Source organism: Archocentrus centrarchus, chromosome 4, assembly GCF_007364275.1.
Source record: "Archocentrus centrarchus isolate MPI-CPG fArcCen1 chromosome 4, fArcCen1, whole genome shotgun sequence".
NCBI lineage: Eukaryota > Metazoa > Chordata > Actinopteri > Cichliformes > Cichlidae > Archocentrus > Archocentrus centrarchus.
In genome coordinates this window covers 38,380,443-38,400,592 of record NC_044349.1, presented here as the reverse complement: position 1 = coordinate 38,400,592, position 20,150 = coordinate 38,380,443, and the positions used below count along the sequence as shown (strand labels likewise).

General features: G+C 44.4%; 2 protein-coding genes across 3 annotated transcripts; one reads left to right on the top strand and one right to left on the bottom strand.

The window, feature by feature from the left end:
• On the top strand, positions 1–13,750 carry LOC115779137 (basic immunoglobulin-like variable motif-containing protein). Of its 2 annotated transcripts, XM_030727637.1 has the most exons (11): positions 1–75; positions 156–274; positions 2,430–2,972; positions 3,054–3,183; positions 4,228–4,323; positions 4,428–4,532; positions 4,608–4,702; positions 4,781–4,913; positions 10,589–10,672; positions 10,752–10,848; positions 10,923–13,750. In XM_030727637.1, the coding sequence occupies exons 2-11, from the start codon at positions 244–246 to the stop codon at positions 11,217–11,219; spliced, it is 1,611 nt and encodes a 536-aa protein (XP_030583497.1). In that variant the 5' UTR covers positions 1–75; positions 156–243; the 3' UTR covers positions 11,220–13,750. The 2 variants fall into 2 exon arrangements, with proteins under 2 accessions (XP_030583497.1, XP_030583498.1); XM_030727638.1 differs by having other exon boundaries at positions 26–274; positions 2,399–2,972.
• A 3,448-nt stretch (positions 13,751–17,198) lies between these two features.
• LOC115779182 (homocysteine S-methyltransferase 1) lies at positions 17,199–20,122 on the bottom strand. Its single transcript, XM_030727699.1, has 8 exons — positions 19,963–20,122; positions 19,442–19,509; positions 19,037–19,194; positions 18,857–18,960; positions 18,160–18,321; positions 17,878–18,083; positions 17,597–17,676; positions 17,199–17,516 (listed from the first exon to the last, which is right to left on the bottom strand). Exons 1-8 carry the CDS (start codon positions 20,038–20,040, stop codon positions 17,452–17,454), a joined length of 921 nt encoding a protein of 306 aa, XP_030583559.1. The 5' UTR covers positions 20,041–20,122; the 3' UTR covers positions 17,199–17,451.
• Between the last annotated feature and the right edge of the window lie 28 nt (positions 20,123–20,150).

Below are 20,150 nucleotides of genomic sequence, written 5' to 3'. Positions count from 1 at the left end.
GCTCCGCAGGATGGTACAGTCCGTGAACCTGCTCAGGAAGAGGCTGCGCAGGACGACGTTTCTCGGTTATTTTCGGTAATTTCTCACGCATTTGGCGCTAATGTGCGTTGCGTTCCGGTGGTTTGCGGTCAGTTTGAGCTTTTTCCGCCTTCCAGCCCGGCGCGGTCACTGCTGAGGACGTTAATGAAGCTGCTGTGAAACCGGAATGATGGCTGGGCGTGTTTACACCTGCTGACCGGCCGGATGTTTGTGAGCGACCGCAGCAGCTTCACAGGTCAGCCGTCAGTTCCTGTTTAGGTGCACTCAGGCTGGTGGCTTTGGAAATCTGTGCCACTCATAGTTTCAGGTGTTTTCTGTGCAGGTGAACCAACACTGGTCTTTTTAGGGTCTGATAAATAGACTGTATATCAAAGAGGGGCGTAGCTTCCTTTCTTCCTTTGTGTAGGATCCTCTGTCTCCTAACACCGTGAGTAGTTCGTGTATAAAGTGATAAACCATCTCACCCTCTCTGACTTTAAGCTGTCCCTCTGATGGACTCATTTCTAAAACTGTCCATCCTGCTAACTCCCACTGAAGATATGAGCATCTTCAGCTCTGCCACCTCCAGCTTGGCTCCTGTCTTTCTGTCAGTGCCACCATCTGTAAACATCACAGCAGGTCTCATTAGCATCCTGTAAACCTTCCCTTTCACTCTTGGTGCTCTCCTCCTGTCACAGATCACCCCTGACACACATCTCCACCCTGCATGCACTCTCTTCTTCACCTCTCTGGATGTTTGAGCCCAGGTTTTTAAACTCCACCTCTCCTCCACCTGTCTATGAACATAAGAGTCCACAGAGACTCCTGCCTGGCCTCATCTGTCAGCCTGTCCATCACCACTGCAAACAAGAAGAGGCTCAGTGCAGATCCCTGATGTAATGCCACCCCCACCTTCAACCCATCTGTCAGATAGATACATATGTCCAATGACAGGTCCCACGCGTATGACTGTCTCAGTCAAGGACTCATTCCGAACCCAGATCCTGAAATGGTTAATGTTCACTTCTTCGCTGGGCACCACCATAGGCTGAAGTAGTACGCCATCTGGGAGTGGCGCTTCAGGAGATGCGTCAACCATCAGGATTTCATGATCAACGTGGTGCTTGTACTCGACTTTGCAGACTGCTCTGCAGTCACCACCAGGGGGCAGAGTCAGTGGGCCAGGGCCTTGCCATGTCACACAGCCAACATCATCCTCCACTTCAAGGGCCGTCGCCGTACCAGGTGGTATTAGCTCTGCGTCTTGTAAAGATGCAGAGCGATGAGATATCTTTCACCTCCAGGTACTGACATAATACTACAAGAGAGGGGGGAGAGACAGGACAAAAGACATGACAGACATGTTGGGTTTGGTTTTGTCAGTGTTCAGTAGTTTAACAGCTCTGTGGTAAAAGCTGTTTTTCAGTCTTGAGGTTCGGGGGTACGGTGTCTTGTAGCGCCTCCCAGAAGGCAGGGGGGTGAAGAGGCAGTGTCCGGGGTGTGGGCTGTCCCTGATTATGGCTGTGACCCGCCTGGTGCAGCAGGTCCTGTATATGTCCTCTAGTCTGGGGAGCTGGGTGCTGGTGGTTCTCTCAGCAGTCTCGATGATGTGCTGGAGAGCTTTCCTGTTGTCTGCAGTGCAGCCAGAGAAGCACACTGAGATACAGTTTGTGAGGATGGACTCGATGGCTGACCTGTAGAAGCTCACCAGCAGCTGTTGTGGGAGTCGTGCTCTCTTCAAGCACCTCAGGAAGTGAAGCCTCTGGAGACCTTTCTTCATCGTCGCTGTGGTGTTGACGGTCCAGGTCACGTCGTGTAACTCCTACTGCCTCACCTCACCACTGCCACAGTGAAGCTCCTTCTGACCTTCTCTAACTTCTCCATCAACACTCTCAGAGGAACCATCACATCTGCAGCTCTTTCTCAGCATGAAGCCATCCTGCTGCTCACTAACCATCGCTTCTTTGGCTGTCCCCTCTCTCTAACGTATGATCCAAATGCATTTGAAGGCAGATAACTAACCCTAACCCTCACAGCAGACAAAACATTAAACATAACCTACAACAAAATGGCATAAATAAAGTAGAACAGCTCGATAAAATAAAATAGAATAAGACAAGATGAGTTTCTTGAGATAAATATTATACCAAATAATGAGAAGCATAAATAAACAGAAGGAGCTCTGTGAATAAAAATTGAATATTGTGGTATGAGTTATGAAAGATTTTCTGTGTCTGTGCTTGTGACAGCAGAACTGAAATATACCAAAGTGATGCTGATGTTTCTGTGTCAGCCGACCGATGCATCAGCCTGATTCTTCTCCTCTCAGTGCACAGTGTGAGGTTTCTATCTCTGCACTTCCATCTTCATCTCTCTGCAGTGATTCTGAAAACCTCCTTTCTTCTGTCCAGAAGCCACCTGTCCATCATCCCGCTCCGCCACGCCCAGTTCTGTCACTTGTCAGATCAGCGGCCACTCGATGCCTAACACCTCAGAGGGTCAGGGAACAAACCTGCCTGGGTCCCCGGAGTCATCAGGGCTGCAACGGACCGCAGATGGGGAGGAGGAGCACGGTCTGATCCGGTCCCTGGCCCGGGATGCTGCAAGGGTGAGGCGGGCTTCGAGTGCTGAGCTCCACCTGCCGTGGACTTGCCCAGTCACGCACTCCCGTGAGAAGTTCTACACGGTCTGCTCCGATTATGCCCTCCTCAACCAGGCCGCCTCCGTGTACTGCCCCCCAAACACAGGCAGAGACATGCTCTTGAAGAAGCAGGATGACGGATCCCCGCGTGTGAAGCCCAAACCCTCCCACGACCTCGCCGCCGGTCACACTGGAGATTCCCATGTGGGGGCAGGTGAGGACTGTGACATGGAGGACATGTCCAAGCCGATTCTGGCCTGGGAGATTGACACGGCGGACTTCAACGCTGCGTATACCAGGAAAATAAGAACAAGTAAGAAAAGTCTGGAAGTGGATTTAATCTGTTTGGATTCTGTAATTCCAAACTTTGATCTTTTTGGAAACATTTTTTCAGGCAATGGGAAGAAATGCAGCACCAAGAAGATGAAGTCATCAGACAGACCCAGCAGGAACCTGCAAGATGTCCCTCCTCACGCCTCACTGGAAGAGATCAAACAGAGGAAAGTGCTCGACCTCAGAAGATGGTAATGTTATATCTCCTCCATTTTCAAAGCTTCACAGGTTGTTTTTAACCTCAGCAGAGCTTCATCAGACAGAAACAGGAAGAGCCGATAAACTGAGGCGTCAGATGGTTTTCTCTCTGAAGCACTTTCCATCCCTACAGCTGTGCCCTCTGCTGAACCTTTAGTCTGAGAGAAAACACGTTTATCTAGATTACAAACACAGGATAGATATACACACGAAATTCACTGCAAGTCGTGTAATTTAGAGACACAGCCTGTCTCATTCTGTGGCTGATGTGGCTATGATAGGTCTCAATTATTTAATTTATTAATCATTTTTATTTGCTGTGAGGGCCACGCCAAATGTTTGGGTCTGTCCTCAGGGCTTTTTCCTGAATCTTTGTTACCTTAGTCCTTATTCTGGCTGGGTTGATAACCCAAATGTATTTTATTCTTAAGGAAATGAAACCCCACTTAAAATATATTTTTATCGGAACGCTGGTGAGTCTCCTTTGGCTAGGCTAGAAGCTCTTGTCCTCTTCAGGAGAAACCCTGTTACCTTCACATTTTTTGGTTTGTATCTCCAGATCGCTGACTCTGTGATAAAGATCGACTCACTGATTGATTTGCGCTGCATCTGGTTCTAGCCAGGAATTTCTTTCATGTCAGGTTAGGTTCAGAGAGGATTTTCAGTTATGTAGGACCGACGCAGAACTCTAAATCAGGCCTTATTAGATCGACAGAAGTTATACTTATATATTATGCATTTAATGTGTCGCAGAGGGCCTTTTCTTTCCACTGATGGGTTTGCAGAAATCACATGAAAAGAATACACAACAAAAACATAATTCAGATGTTTTATCGGTCAGCTGCTAAAAGCATTTCCTTGATTTGAATATCAGCCACCATGTTGTAAACATAAACTATCACGTTTTTAATGCAACAGGAAGTGACATCATCTTGCTGGGAACTGTAGTTTTTTCTTGAAGTCCTCTCACAGCTCCACTGGTGCTGAAAATGAATGTTTGATACGAGTTCAACCTTCTGTGATATAATCCGCTGCAGGTACTGCATCAGTCGGCCTCAGTACAAGACGTCTTGTGGGATCTCCTCGTTGGTTTCCTGCTGGAACTTCCTGTACAGCACGCTGGGTGCAGGGAGGTGAGCAGCCTGGATCATATCTCATGTAAAAATGCAGCTCACTAAGACGATCACTAAAGGTGAGACTGGTTCTTGATAATGTGTGTGTGTATTTGCATTGCCAGTCTGCCACCCATCTCCCAGGAGGAGGCTCTGCATATTCTGGGGTTTCAACCGCCGTTTGAAGAAATCAAGTTTGGTCCCTTCACCGGCAACGCTACGCTGATGCGGTACACAAACCTCTCCTTCAGTTCTTTCAAACTCTGAAGTGTGTGCAGCTCTGCAGTCAGTGCATTTCCCCACAGGTGGTTCAGACAAATCAACGACAACTTCAGAGTGCGAGGTTGCTCCTATATTCTGTACAAACCGCACGGAAAGCACAAGACGGCAGGAGAAACAGGTGAGTCAGCTGACCCACTCGGCCCTGCTATTTTTAAAGTCGTTCAGCTCAAGTGATTCAACTCTTTCTTCTCTCCAGCTGAAGGAGCGCTGATGAAACTGACACAAGGCCTGAAGGACGAGTCCATGGCCTACATTTACCACTGTCAGAACCACTACTTTTGCCCAGTGGGCTTTGAAGCCACGCCCCTCAAAGCAGCAAAGGCGTACAGGTATGCACTGTCACAGCAGGTAGAAGTGGCCCTTTAAATCATGCTGTTAGCCACATATTATTCTTATTATTATTATTACACCTCCACAAAAATCAATGAATGAGATCTAAATTTCCTGTATTAGTCCACATTAAAGGCTCTGATTGACTGAGGAGGTAAAACGTTGCTGTAGGTGTCAGTATATGATTGAAAGGAGTTCCTGACATGTGAAACTGCTCTGAGTACAGGTGAAGTTCTGGCTCTTCCTTCAGTCTGCCAGAAAATATCTGAAACACTGATTTCGATTTTGCTGCTTATCTTTTCACTTACATCAGCTGGTAAAATGGTACAAATTTGTGAAAAAATATTTTAATTTTTTTATGGAGCATTTTATTGTTTTATTTACATATGGAGCGCCTTTATTATTTATTAATTTAGCTCCTTTCTTTTGTGTAGTTAGTTTTGTCATGTATTTGTTGTATTGTGTACTTTATTCAGGGTTCATACAGCTGCTTTAAATCCTTTGAAAAGTGCTTGAGTTTTGGATATAATGCTTGAAAGTGCTTGAAATTGTCATTTTTTTTTTTAATAAGAATATAACTCTGATTGAATAGTTCGCTTCTGAGACGGAGAAAGTCAGAAAGTCTAAAATGTAAATTTCTCCACCTGGGCCTGGCCTGCATGTGACCTGTCAGTCTGTTTGTGACCCCGCCCCTGCACTGAAGACAGAGAGTCGCCGTTTTAGCAAGTGTTGGCTGGAAAACTGCAAATTCCAATTATGGATAAGAAGAATATAGAATTATATTTAGGTCCAAAGTCCACGAGCGCAGGTGTTCATTCCGCGTGAGTAAATTCAACAACTCGCGTGCGTAGAACTCTGCAGCCGCGCGCACAAAGACACACGGCGCACACGAGTATCTGCTGTGCACGCTGCTGCAGGTTCACGCTCTGCTGAGGAAACTTTACGGAGATGAATTCTACCGTAGACATACAGGTGCTGGTCATAAAATTACAATATCATGAAAAAGTTGGTTTATTTCAGTAATTCCATTCAAAAAGTGAAACTTGTATATTATATTCATTCATTACACACAGACTGATATATTTCAAATGTTTATTTCTTTTAATTTTGATGAATAACTCACAACTAATGAAAACCCCAAATTAAGTATCTCAGAAAATTAGAATATTACTTAAGGCCAATACAAAAAAAGGATTTTTAGAAATGTTGGCCAACTGAAAAGTATGAACATGAAAAGTATGAGCATGTACTGCACTCAGTACTTAGTTGGGGCTCCTTTTGCCTGGATTACTGCAGTAATGCAGCGTGGCATGGAGTCGATCAGTCTGCTGCACTGCTCAGGTGTTATGAGGTTGCTCTGATCGTGGCCTTCAGCTCTTCTGAATTGTTGGGTCTGGCGTATCACATCTTCCTCTTCACAATAGCCCATAGATTTTCTATGGGGTTAAAGGTCAGGTGAGTTTGCTGGCCAATGAAGAGCAGGGATACCATGGTCCTTAAAGCAGGTACTGGTAGCTTTGGCACTGTGTGGAAAATGAAATCTGCATCTCCATAAAGTTGGTCAGCAGCAGGAAGCATGAAGTGCTCTAAAACTTCCTGGTAGACGGCCGCGTTGACCTCAGAAAACACAGTGGACCAACACCAGCAGATGACACGGCACCCCAAACCATCACTGACTGTGGAAACTTTACACTGGACCTCAGCCAGCGTGGACTCTGTGCCTCTCCTCTCTTCCTCCAGACTCTGGGACCTTGATTTCCAAAGGAAATGCAACATTGACTTTGATAAGATAAGAGATAAGATAAGATAAGATAGTGTTTATTTGTCACATGCACAGTTATACACAGTACAATGCACAGTGAAATGTATTTTGTACCTGCAACCTTATATACACACACATATAAATAAGAAGAATAAAAATAAAAAAAAGTAATTCACACTATACACTATACTCTATATACTATACCTATACACACTTTTATAAATTATAATATTTACATTGTGCAATAATGGTCCAGTTAGGGCTCAGAGTTGAGCAGACGGATGGCTTGTGGGTAAAAACTCTTCTTCAACCTTTCAGTCTTAGTCCTCAGGCAGCGGTAACGCCGGCCTGATGGGAGCAGGGAGAAGAGAGAGTGTCCGGGGTGGCTGGGCTGTTTTAGGATCTTCATGGCCCTCAGCCTGCACTGCTTGGTGTAAATGTCCTGCAGGTTGGGGAGGGTGGTTCTGATGGTCCGTTCAGCTTTGATCACTTTCACTTTGATCAGAGAACATAACTTTGGAGCACTCAGCAGCAGTCCAGTCCTTTTTGTCTTCAGTCCAGGCGAGACGCTTCTGTCGCCGTCTCTGTTCAAGAGTCCTCGACACGAGGACTGCGACAGCTGAAACCATGTCTGCATACGTCTGTGCTGGTGGTTCTTGAAGCTCTGACTCCAGCTGCAGTCCACTCTTTGTGAATCTCCCCCACATTTTTGAAGGGTGCAGTTATCCCTGTTGTTGTACACTTCTTTCTACCACATCTTTTCCTTCCCTTCGCCTCTCTATTAATGTGCTTGGACACAGAGCTCTGAGAACAGCAGCCTCTTTAGCAATGATCTTTGTGTCTTACCCTCCTTGTGCAAAGTGTCAAAGGTCGTCTTTTGGACAACTGTCAACTCAGCAGTCTTCCCCATGATTGTGTAGCCTACAGAACTAGACTGAGACCATTTAAAGGCCTTTGCAGGTGTTTGGAGTTAATTAGCTGATTGGAGTGTGGCACCAGGTGTCTTCAATATTGAACCTTTTTGCAATATTCTAATTTTCTGAGATACTGAATTTGGGCTTTTCATTAGTTGTCAGTTATAATCATCAAAATTAAAATAAACAGACATTTGAAATATATCAGTCTGTGTGTAATGAATGAATATAATATACAAGTTTCAACTTTTGAGTGGAATTACTGAAATAAATCAACTTTTTCATGATATTCTAATTTTATGACCAGCACCTGTAGATGTCTATGGATTCTACACCCGTGAAGAAACTAGGAGGAGGAAGGCCCAGTGGATCCTCTGTGATCACAGCCACCCCAGCCTTTCACACTAAACACTCCTGCTGCCAGGCAGGCGGCACAGCAGCATCCAGACCCACACCATTCAGGGACAGTTTCTACCCACAAGCCATCAGGATACCGAGCTGCTGAAATAATACTGGGCATTTGCACACAGTAGCTTATATATACATGTCATTTTGCACAATCACTGTACACCATCACCTTGCACTACAGCTGTTACAGTGTGTGTGTGTGTGTGTGTGTGTGTGTGTGTGTGCATGCGCACACATACACACACATACACAGTGGCTTCATACCCCTTGAACTTTTTCACATTTTGTCACCTCACAACTACAAACTTAAATGTATTTAGTTGAGATTTTAAGTGATAGACCAACACAAAGTAGCACATAATTGTGAAGTGGAACAAAAATGATACATGGTTTTCAAACTTTTAATCAAATAAAAATCTGAAAAGCGTGATGTGCAAAAGTATCCACCCCTCTATATCATTGCTTTGCAGAGATACCTTTCGCTGCATTAATGTGCTGGAAAATCTTGAAAAGGTGCATAAAAAGTGCTTAAAAAGTCCTTGAATTTTATCCTGGAAAATGTGTTTGAACCCTGTTTATTTACGCTCATTCGTTATAGATTGTATTTAATCTTTTGACTGCTGTAACAGGAATTTCCAGCTGTCGGGCTAAATAACAAACTGTACAGTCATATGAAAAAGAACAGGACTCTTTGTTCTGAAGTGCACCCTCAGTGCTTCCACAGGAAATCAGATGGTAAGTAGCAGCCAGGTGCTGCTAATCAGATGTATTGATTAACTGATCATCAGCAGGTGTGAGCATCTCTATAAAAGCAGTTTTGCAGTTTGCAGGTCTGGCGCAAACAGGTGTGTTAATTCAGTGCCACAATCTTCCCAGGAGTGGATGTTCCAGCAAATTCACCCTGAGCTCAGACTGCAGAGAACCCAAGAGCTCCATCTCAGAGTCTACAGGCCTCAGTTAGCATGGTAAAGTTTAAAGTTCATGACAGTACAGTCAAAACAGACTTAACACAAACGGCTGGTTTGGAAGGGCTGCAGGAGAAAAGTTAATGTCTCTAAAAGAACGTTGCAGCACAGCTGGCTGACAGCAAGCTGCCTCTGAACAAGGCACAAAGACTTTTGGAACAAAAGACCAAAGTGCAGATGTTTGTTCATAATGCACATCAGCACAAACACCTCAGACCAGCTGTCAGCACGGTGGAGGAGGGTGGAGGATCTGGGCTCCTTGCAGTCATTTAAGCCCTTTTTCCACTGACTGGGTGCCGGTGCCAGTGTTCAAACCATTCAGCAGGTTTTCCACTGCGAACGCACTCGGTGCTCGGCCGAAAAACGGGTTCAACTCCAGCACCTCAAGCTAGCTGGTCTCAAACCAAGAATGTGTGACGAAAGCGGCAGAAGGGCGTGACTCTGCCGTCTCAACATCAGGTTTTCTACCATATTACATGTGTATTACATGGGAAAAGCGATGCGATTTTCAGGGCTGTGAATTAGGTTGGGCTCTAAGGCTGAACTTGCTGCTTTGTATCAGTTCATATCACAGACAAAAGGACACAAAGTGCGTACTTGTCGTCTTGCTCTTATCGCTGTCTGTGTTTCCCTCTGTGCTGCACACAGATGCTGCAGTAGTTTGGTTTGGACCCTAAAACGTATTTGCAGCACAGAAAGGAGAGCGTGTTCTCCCACGTTTGTGCTCTTCGGCTTCCGTTTCCAGACGAGGACCCGCCCACACTCATACGTAAAGGAGCGGTTCACAAAGCACAGTGGAACCGGCACGAGCACCGGCACCTCGGACCATGAACTCCTCTGTAGACCAAAGTATTCTAGAGGCACATGTGAAGCCGTCTGTCCCACAGCTGAAGCTTGGCCCAAACTGGGTCTTCAACAGGACGATGATCCAAGCACAGCAGCATGAATGAAGGTGCAGCAACGGCCCTCAGAGTCCAGACCTCAGCCTGCTGACTGCTGTGCTGCGACCTTCAGAGAGCTGTGCAGGAATGAGTGCTGCAAACCTCACTGAGCTGAAGCTATGCTGTGAAGGAGAGTGGACCAAACTCTTCCACAGTGATGTGACAGACTGATGAAGTCACACAGAAGATGAGTACTTCAGGTTATTGCTGCTGAATCAGGGGACTGTTCATTTCGTTGTTAAATATAGAATGACACGTGTAAAATGTCGCATTGTTTATCTCAGATTGTATTTACCTAATTTTCAGACCTGCTGAGGACCAGATGATTTTTTTCATTATGTCCTGTTATATAAAACCTCAGAACTGACACAGGGTGGTGTCTTTTTACCACGCATAATAATAATAATATCACCACACTGATCGTCTTCATGTTGATGTACCGTCTGAGTAAAGTCTGCCATGTTTTCCGCCGTGGTTACATCACTCGGGTTCAAACTGGAAATGTTGAACAGTCAGCGTCATTGCAGCGGTTTGACGTCCGAGCACAAACAGTGATGATGACCTGAGTTTTACGCTGCAGATGGTAATGTTAATGTAATCAGGGCTGCAGTCTTCACAGTCACAGTTCCTTTTTATTAGTTAGTTGATCAGTTCAGACTAACAGACGTCCTTTTCTGTGTGAAGGGGCGCGCTTCCCACAAATGAAATGGAGTACTGGATCTTGATCGGTGAACCTAGCAGGAAGCATCCGGCTATTCACTGTAAAAAGTAGGTCCCTGCTCAGTTTTTACTCCATTTCCTCCTCTGCTGTTGTCAAGCTGTTTAACAGGAAGTTCTCTCTCTGCAGGTGGCTGGATATTGTGACTGACCTCAACACGCAAAATCCAGAATACCTGGACATCCGCCACACAGAGAGGGGGATTCAGCGTCGCAAAACCAAAAAGGTTCCCATTGTTGTTTCAAATTGCTCTTTTTGTGTTTGATGCAGTCAATAACTGAAAGCCTTCCTGGTTCTCAGGTGGGTGGAAACCTGCACTGCATCATGGCCTTCCAGAGGGTCAACTGGCAGAAGCTCGGCCCCTGGGCGCTAAATTTGGAGAACTTGCGGCACGACTTCCACCACTCTGGCACGGAACGGGCCCACGGCAGCGACGACGCCGACGACAGGATGTCAGCCAAGCGGCTGGCCCAGCTGGGCCGCTCACACAGTATGGGAAGCCAGAAAGACACCAGCTGGAAACGCCTGTCCAACAGCACGGAGTACAGACAGCGCAGCTCGCCCGACAGCGACCTCGAAGAAGATGTCACAGACTGAAGAGGTTCATGGGGGTGTGCAGGGGGAGGACTGCATAACGTTACGGTACAGACGAGATCTATGTTAAAGGATAAGTCTGGGATTTTCTGCAGTTTGCTGTCAATAAATGACAAGAAAACACCAACATGCACAGTTAGTGAAGCCTTAGGGTTCTTTAATCTTCAAAAAGGAGGTCACACACATAGTTTCACTTTTATAAATGGTCTCCTAAAATGGCTTGGTGTGGTATTCCAGATGTCCTTTTCCCCCACAAATCTCCTCCTGATAATCCCGAGGTGATCCCAGGCCAAATGAGATAATAATCTCTCCAAGTCTACTGGGAGGTCTCCTCCCAGTTGGGTGTGCCTGGAAAACCTGCGGAGGGAGGCAGCCAGGAAGCATCCTGAGCAGAACCTCCTCAGCTGGCTCCTTTAGACACAGAGGAGCAGTAACTGTCCTCCAAACATCCGAGCTCCTCACCCCAGCTCTAAGGCTGGGCCCAGACACGCTGCAGAGGAAGCTCATTCTGCTGTTTGTATGTGCGGTCTCATTCTTTTGGTCATTGCTCAGAGCTTGTGACCATATGCAAGGATTGGAATAAAGATAGTAAATCAAACGCTTTGCCTTCTGGTTCAGCTCTCTCTTCTCAGCATAGCACCCTATTACTGCTGACACCACACTGATCCACCAGTCCACCTCACACCCCACCTTCCCAGGAAGAGGAATCCTCTTCCAGCAGAGAACCATGGCCTCAGGCTTGGAGGTGCTCCATCATCTGCTGAAGGTCTCACCAGCAGAACTGCATCACCTGCAAAAAGCAGAGATGTAATTCTGAGTTTCCTGAAACAAATGCCATCCTTGTCCTGACTACACTCCATCCACGGGAATCACAAACTGGACCAGAGGCATCACTGACTGAGTCCAACATCTACTGAAAACATGCTCAACTTTGGCCTTTCAGGCTGGTGCAGGGGGCATGAGTGGCGAGCCACAACGGTCATAATATCAGCTGGGATAGTCCCAACCCCCAAAAAGGTCAAAAAGAGAAGCAAAGCGAGGAGCAATGGGAAGTATGACAATGGACTCCCATTTTCTCGTGTACTCATTGGTAGTTTTATTGACTTTATTGACAGTTAAAGCTTTACAGAAATCACCAGACTCCTTTGTGAATGTTTGAGACTACCACTTGTTGATTCAGCTCGTTTTTAGGCCACTTTAGTGCTTTGTAGCAAATGTTCTGTTTAAGGTGTTATCACTTATTGTTCCTGAGGGTGTCTCCAATGACCTTTTCTTTGCTCACTTTGTCCTTTAGCAGTGAACACAAGAAATATATTGACAGCTGCTTCTAAATCATCTCAGAGCAGCTCCATGACTGAGCCACATTAAAACTGTCCCATGTAGCATTGCGTGCAGCTTTCAGGTCAACAGTGACTTGAAATGGTTCTTCAGCCTTGTGTTTTCTGCAGACTGAAGCAGTAAATTACTGAACCAACAAATTAAAAGGTGACAGCTTATAAAACCTTTAGTATAAACTTTGTTGTTGCAGAAACTCCTTTTAATCGACGTGCCGTTGAACCAGTTCCAGTAATTTCCTCTGAAAAGGCGAGTACTGGCTAGTCCTCAAGCTGGAACAACCATAACACATTCAGCAATAATTCTTAAATACACTCCACAGATTCTGCTAGCCGTCATTTTCTTCCCATGTAAATCATCCCAGTTTCCTCTGTAACGCTCCGCGACGTTCGGTTCTTCAGCCTGCGGGGATGTGGACTGGCAGTCGTAGAATTTCTTCTGTGGCTCTGTGTTGTTGTGTTGAAGCGCAGTGGAAGAAATAAAATGAATATTCTTATTTGTAGCTGCAGGTTTTTAAACTGCCTGTTGTAAAAAAGCTCAAATATTTGACCAATCAGAAATATGCAACACTTTTGGAAACTCATGCCTGAGTGGGGTGAAGCAGTCCCAGCAGAAACATGAAGGACGCTTTGATTCGCTGTAATAAATCCTGTCTATCATACTGGGTCCAAAGAGATTTGATAGAATAAATCCAAAGTCCATGCTTTGTGTAAAATTAATCTGGAATAAAAGCGAATAGGAACTTTGACCCAGTCAGAGCAAAGTTGCTTCCTCTTAGTTTTCAGAGTGTTGCTGCTCGTTTCTGCAGGTTTGAGCTGTGCTGACGTGTCCACTGTACGTTCTCTCAGACACAGCTCATTGTACAGGTGCAGGAGGCGGGCTCGTTTCTCACCTCCCGTTCAGTGGCTCGTCCAGTCAAAGTGTTGTGAAAGCTGCTGATGTTTTGTTGTGTTTCGTGAAACCTCCAGTGAGACAGTAGATGATCCCGGTGTTCACAGACAGGAGCTGTACTGGCGTCAGACATTCAGAGTGAGGCCTGCATGGTTCACGGTTCACACTCGAGCTGTTCCTTATACCTTTCTTTGCACATTTTGTGGGTCAGTTTGTCTCTGACCCAGTGCAGATGTGATTGTGTACCCACATGAGTTTGATGTAGTGGTTTATTTATTGATTTTACAATAAAATTGGATTTTTAAGAACTCCTTGAGCATTCATATTTCTGTTCAACAATCATTATGACTTTTCCAGTGTTGCTTTATTCACGTAACTCTGAGTTTCATTTTCAGTCCAGTCGCACTGCAGGAAAAAAGAATCAGCAGCCCATCCTGGACCTGCAGAGACTGCAACACGAAGCAGGACTTCAGGGTAACTTCAGGTTTAAGCCTGCTTTCTTAACAGGGTACCAAATCATCTGATGCTGCAGACCCAACCGGTTTCAGATTAGTGCTCACCGGGTATGAAATCACTGTCAGCTAACCAGTCAGGTCATATAATCAGAGGATCTGAAGGTTTTTTTTTAAGAGCATGGAAAGTCTTTGTCTTTCAGTGAGAAATATAGATCCTTACAAGGAGCTTTAGTCCTGTTTTTCCTGTTGGGTGCAGTTATAAAAGCTTTATTCTGTAAGCCTTTGACAGGGCGTGTTATTTGTTTGTGAAGGAAGACACCTGAAACACTTTAAGTAAAAATGATAAGGTAACGCTTTCTTTTACAGCCTGCCCCAAAGCTGTAACTACACATAATTCACAGGGATTTACCCTCTAAGTAAATTTAAGTTCTGTGTAATTTCCAGGACTAAGGCAGTACTACTCTGAATAAGGCTGTACTATTGAATAAGGCTGTAATTAATAAGGCTGTATTATTTTGAATAAGGCTGAATTATTTTGAATAAGGCCGTAATTACTGTGACGAAGGCCATACTACTTTGACTAAGTATTTTACAGGGATGTTCCCCCTTTAAGAACAATCCTGTTCTTAGAGACAGAATTCTTGCAGGTTGATAGGTCATCAACTACTTATTTCATGCAATAAAATGCAAATTAATTTTCAAAATTGATAAAATGTGATTTAAAATTTTTTTTTTTTTGAGGGTGGCTGTAGCTCAGTAGGTAGAGCAGGTCACCTATTGATCGGAAGGTCAGCGGTTCGATTCCTGGCTACTCCAGGTTACATGCCAATGTATCCTTGGGCAAGATACTTAACCCCAAGTTGCTCTCCGACCGTCCTGTCGGAGTATGAATGTGTGTGAATGTTAGCTAATTAAAAGCACTTAGCTTAGTAAACATGGAAGTGCTTGTGTGAATGGGAGTGCCATGGGTGAATGTAAAACATGTTGTATAAGCGCTTTGAGTGCTCTGACTGAGTAGAAAAGCGCTATATAAGAACTAGTCCATTTACCATAGATTATGTCTCTCACAGTCAAAGTGTATCCTAAAAATACAGACCTCTCCATTTGTCTGGGAAAACTTTGTCATGGTCCTGGGTGTGACCCCTTGTTTCTTAGTTTATGGTCTTTTGTAGTTATGTTACCCTAATTGTTACTGTTTTGTTATATTTCATTTGTTACTCCATAAAAACCATATTTAACCATAGTGAATCTTCAGCTTGTGCTCGGGCCCTATTTAACATGTATAGTGAAGGTTATTTGACTCCAAAATACAGCCTGCAACCCAAGTAAAGCATACACAGAGTGTAATGTTGGGAAATAATGTTGATGTTCCTGCTAAATTCCCCTAAATCATGCAGTATTTTAGGGGAATTTAGGGTATTTAAACACTTACAGGGTATTTAAATTAAATTTACCTACAGGATAACTAGGTTTACTTAAATGGTGGTTATGATGTATGATATGAAAGTGCTTTTTTCTCTAATAATGCAGAATTGTACTTAGAGGATACATCCCTGTAGAATACTTAGTCAACGTAGTATGGCCTTAGTCACAGTAATTCAGCCTTATTCAAAATAATTCAGCCTTATTAAAATAATACGGCCTTATAAATTACAGCCTTACTCAATAGTACAGCCTTATTCAGAGTAGTACGGCTTTAGTCACAGTAATTATGGCCTTACTCACGGTATTACAGCCTTAGTCCTGGAAATTACACAGAGCTTAAATTTACTTACTGGGTAAATCCCTGTGAATTATGTGTAGTTATGGCTTTGGGGTAGGCCGTAAAAGAAAGCGTTACTAATGATAACATTAGTGTATCTATTACAGAATCAGAAGAAATTATGTGTACACGGGCCATTTGGTTCAGGGAGGCCTTCTCAGCAGCTGCCTGTGCTCCCTCCCCAGCAGAGTGCAGCGCTAAGCTAAACATAATTTTATACTGCAGTCACTGCCAGGTGGAGAGAGCCGTGGTTTAGACTTGGCACAAGCTTCTGCAATCAGCAATAAAAGCTCCATAAAAGAGACATCTTCCCTTCTCACATATTCCTAATCATGACTCAGCAGTTTTATTCTCCCTAGCAACAGAGTGCTATGACCTACACGCACCCTTCCCTCCTCAGACGTAGTTTTGCATTTTGGTAAAACCTTTGAGGATAAGATAAACATATTCTCTGAGACCGAGAAGGTCATAAATAAGATGAACACATCGCCCAAAGGCTGTGAAGTTGGTCCAGCACTATCTGTCTGCGCTCTGTCTAATGTATTATTTAATTGTCTATTATTTGGTTTAGCCACTGTTTATTAATTAATTTACTGGAGTTTACTTAGAAACATTTGTCATTTTATTCACTGAGTAGAAAATAACCCCAACACCTTTATAACCTGAAAGTGTTGTACAAACAGGCGAAACCTCAGTTTGAATTGTTTTTAATGGTTATTATTTACCTGCTCCCAGAGACTTTAACACCACCGGGGCTGCAACTGTGTCAGATCCTCTGAATGACCGAGCTGTGATATCGATGAGTAACTTAGACCGTTTTTATAGAGCTTCTTTCCAGTTTCACAGGAAACTGATAAATCCTGTGATACTGATGCTCAGAGGTGGTTGTAGAAAAAATTGTGCTGAACAAAATTCAGATTTTGTCTTCAGATGGGACGGCTGTAGCTCAGGAGGTAGAGCCAGGTCATCTGCTAATGGTAAGGTTGGTGGTTCAATTCCCGGCTGCTCCAGTCTGCATGCCAAAGGATCCTTGGTCAAGATACTGAACCCCAAGTTGCTCTCCGATGTGTTCGTTGGAGTGTGAATGTTAGAAAGCACTTAAGTGTAGAAAAAAGTGCTTGCATGAATGAGTGAATGAGGTTGTATAAAGTGCTTTCAGAGCTTATGTAGAGTAAAAAAGTGTTATTTAAGAAGCAGTCCATTTAGTCTTGGAGTGGGCGTAAAATGGATTTTGGTGCCGTTTCTGATGGAGCTTAAATGTGTTTTTCAGCTCAGAAAACTTCATGTGGATATCTCCTGCACCGATGAAGCGACAAGGGCTCAAAACTGCTGGAAGAAATAATGTGAATGAAGTTTTGAGCCACCTGTATGTACTTTGAGGGCCTGTAACTAGAAAAATATTCACAGTATGGAGGTAATCTTTTGCATCATTGTGTAAATGAAGGTTATTCTCCAAGAACAGCTGATCCTGAGGGTGTCTGATGGGAGGCACTGATCGATTTACTTTAAATCTGTGGCGCTTTTAAGTGAATTAGTCATGACACAGCTGAATCAAATATCATATTTATTCCTTCTTCAGAGTCTCCTCAGACTCTTGCAGTGAGCATAAACTGTGCATTTAGTGCCACAAACAGGAAGCCCCACACAGCCTGAGTGCAAGCGTCAGCAGCAAACTCATTAATCACAGATTTGTTTGAAGTTTGCAGTCAGCAGTGACAGGCCCTCCATCCTCCAGTGTGCTGTCCTTGTCCTGTAGAGAGGTTCAGGACCTTTCTGCAGAGGCCGGAGATGTTCAGCATCCCTTCAACTGCTGTCTCAGTTCTGCTATGTGAGCAGGGCCGATACGACAGCAACCGCCTAAAAGACGGAGGCACTGCTCAGAGAAAATGCTGCAAAACAGAAGAAATCTGAATGCAAGAGAAAGCAGCTGAACTCACCTATCAGAGCAGCACCCTGCTTCACCCACATGCGGCTGAGGTCAGGAGTCCATGCCGATGGTTTCCCTGATGTTTGCCACCTTTGAATGAAAAAGATCCTTTACTGAATGAATACAAATATTTAGTAGATGTACTTTGCGTTTTCTCTGTAAGGAGTGACATTTTCATGGTAGGCTTTTGTGTATTTACCATATGCCAACATTGTGACATCAGGTGTTTGGACAGTAGTGTTTAAAATGAAGGTTTACATGCAGGAGCTGTTGAGCTAGTTTTAGACTCACCCCTGCTCAGTGTCCCACTCCTCTCCGCTGTTGGGGTACACCACCCAGCTCATGTCAGTGCTCCGCAGTGATCCAGCAGAGTCCAGCAGCGGCTCCACCACATCTGGAGGACAGCAGTTGACCCCAACGGCAAGCAGCTGCGTGGATCTGCTGGCGACCTGCACGGCGTCGGTGAACAGGCTGCCGTCCGATATACGCTTCTCGTCCTGATGGAGAAATGAGTCGTTATATGACTAAGAAAGGACTGAGACTCGTCGTATGCTGTTTGCCGGCGGTGATTACCTTACAGGAGAACGACAGCCAGGCTTTCGAGTTTGGAAACTCTCTCAGCACCTCCACCACAGCCGCCGCCTCTTTGATGCTCGGGATTGTCTCGAAGGCGATGACATCAGCTCCCGCAGCTGCTAAGCAGTCAATCTGCGGCCGATGCCACACTTTAAGCTCCTTCGGAGAGATTGAATACACCTGACAACACTGATTCTCACCTGCCTACAGTAAATGGATCTATAAACATAGAATGAACATTAGAAAGCTCAGGCCATCTATAATCAAATCTGAGTACAGTTCCCCTCTGAAATATCAGAAACAGATCAAACAGTACCAGTGCTTGTTTCTGCTCCTTGACATCACACATTGAACTGCTGCAGTTGTAAAATTGATTTAGTTTATTTACAGAGCTTAAATGTGTTTTTCAGCCCTGTAAATGTACAAATAGCTGCTGTATGTACGAGGACTCAAAAATACTGTAATTTTTTAAAAAGCACCAAATTTTAACCCAGTCTTGTGCACTTTGAGGGCCTGTAACTGAAAATATTCTTGGTCTAAAGGTAAAAAGTGGCATGGCTTCATTTAACAGACTGATGTTATTGTTGAGAAACATCAGTGGATTGTGTCTATAAGTGATATAAATGATGCTTTTACTTTGTGAAATCTTCTCACAGCATGCATAAAGTCTGGTATGAGGCAAAGAGGCACTCACTTCAACACTCATTTGCTCTGCGTAAGCTCCGGTGTACTCTGAGCCATCATGCAGAAAGGCCCCATACGGCCCCACAGAGCCCGCCACCAGGGGGCGTTTCTGCCCTTTACAGAGAAATAAGTGATGAAATGATTTCACAGTTCACAGCCAAACAGCTCAGCTGGGCGCGAGCTCACCTACCAGACTCAAACCTCTTCACTGTCTCTTTGGCCAGATCAACTCCAGACATCAGCAGCTCTCTGGCGCATTCGGCGCTCATATCCAGGTGCTCGATGAATCCTGGGATACTTGCCTGGTATGTGGCTGTTGTGATGACATCAGCACCACTGAGGAGGAACCTGTTCTCCCATACACACACACACACACACACACACACACAAAAGACTGTCATTTAGCATTTCTGTCAGTGAGTGAGACTAACAGGAGAATCCCAGGTGGTGTCATAAAAAGTTGTACAACATTCATTTTACTGGAACAAAAACCAACAAGAGACGCTGAAACGAGAAATTGCTTTGAAAAAGTTACAATGAGTCATTAAAATGTTGATTAATAATGTGTATGTTACAAAAATTTGCATGGATGTACCTGTAATGAGCATCTCTTATTGCCTGGGGATCAGTATGCAAAAGCCTGGCACTCCACAGAGGATCTCCCTGGATATGTAACACACACACACACACACACACACACACACAGTCTAGACTGAGAGAGCAATAATAATCCTGTTTTGGGGCATAAAGTTAAGTTTGAAACTGATGAATAACATCATCTCATCTTTACATTGTATATTTTATCTGTAAAGATCAAAAAATATTATTCAGGTAATTGAACTTTTAAACACAAGTTGAAGTAATAATTTGCATTATTTTTTACCTTATATGACCTACAGGTCATATACCGTATACCATGTCACGTTACATTTTATTTTATTCTATTGCGCTTTCTACTTATTTGTGTATTGTGTTCCATGTTTGCTGTGTTTAACTTTGGGATGAATAGTTATCTTAAGGGCCTCGGCATTAGCAGCAGACGGTCCCATGTGAGTACCGACGTTCAGGTGCGTCCTTTGTATCAATAACACAACTGCACAAACCCCGCAGATTTACCTGCAGTTTGGCTCCATTCGCTTCCAGGTCAGTGGCTAGTCCGCCGTCGAGGACCAGTGGCCCCCCGTCACTGATCATCGGTGCGGACACGCTTCTTAAAGCTCTGCTGTAGAAGGTCCTGCGATCATATTACTACCGGAAATAAAACACAGGAGAGCGAAGCCTCAACTTCCTCACCTTTCATAATG

What these genes read in the sequence shown, in the direction of transcription:
- LOC115779182 (XM_030727699.1), bottom strand. Translation starts at nt 20,040, where the DNA reads ATGATCAGTGACGGGGGGCCACTGGTCCTCGACGGCGGACTAGCCACT. An exon ending in CGAATGGAGCCAAACTGCAG is followed by an intron (nt 19,510 to 19,962) that starts GTAAATCTGCGG and finishes TTACATATCCAG; the next exon opens with GGAGATCCTCTGTGGAGTGC. An exon ending in GCAGGGTGCTGCTCTGATAG is followed by an intron (nt 17,517 to 17,596) that starts GTGAGTTCAGCT and finishes TCCGTCTTTTAG; the next exon opens with GCGGTTGCTGTCGTATCGGC.
- LOC115779137 (XM_030727637.1), top strand. Translation starts at nt 244, where the DNA reads ATGTTTGTGAGCGACCGCAGCAGCTTCACAG. An exon ending in CAAGACGGCAGGAGAAACAG is followed by an intron (nt 4,703 to 4,780) that starts GTGAGTCAGCTG and finishes TCTTCTCTCCAG; the next exon opens with CTGAAGGAGCGCTGATGAAA. An exon ending in CCGGCTATTCACTGTAAAAA is followed by an intron (nt 10,673 to 10,751) that starts GTAGGTCCCTGC and finishes CTCTCTCTGCAG; the next exon opens with GTGGCTGGATATTGTGACTG.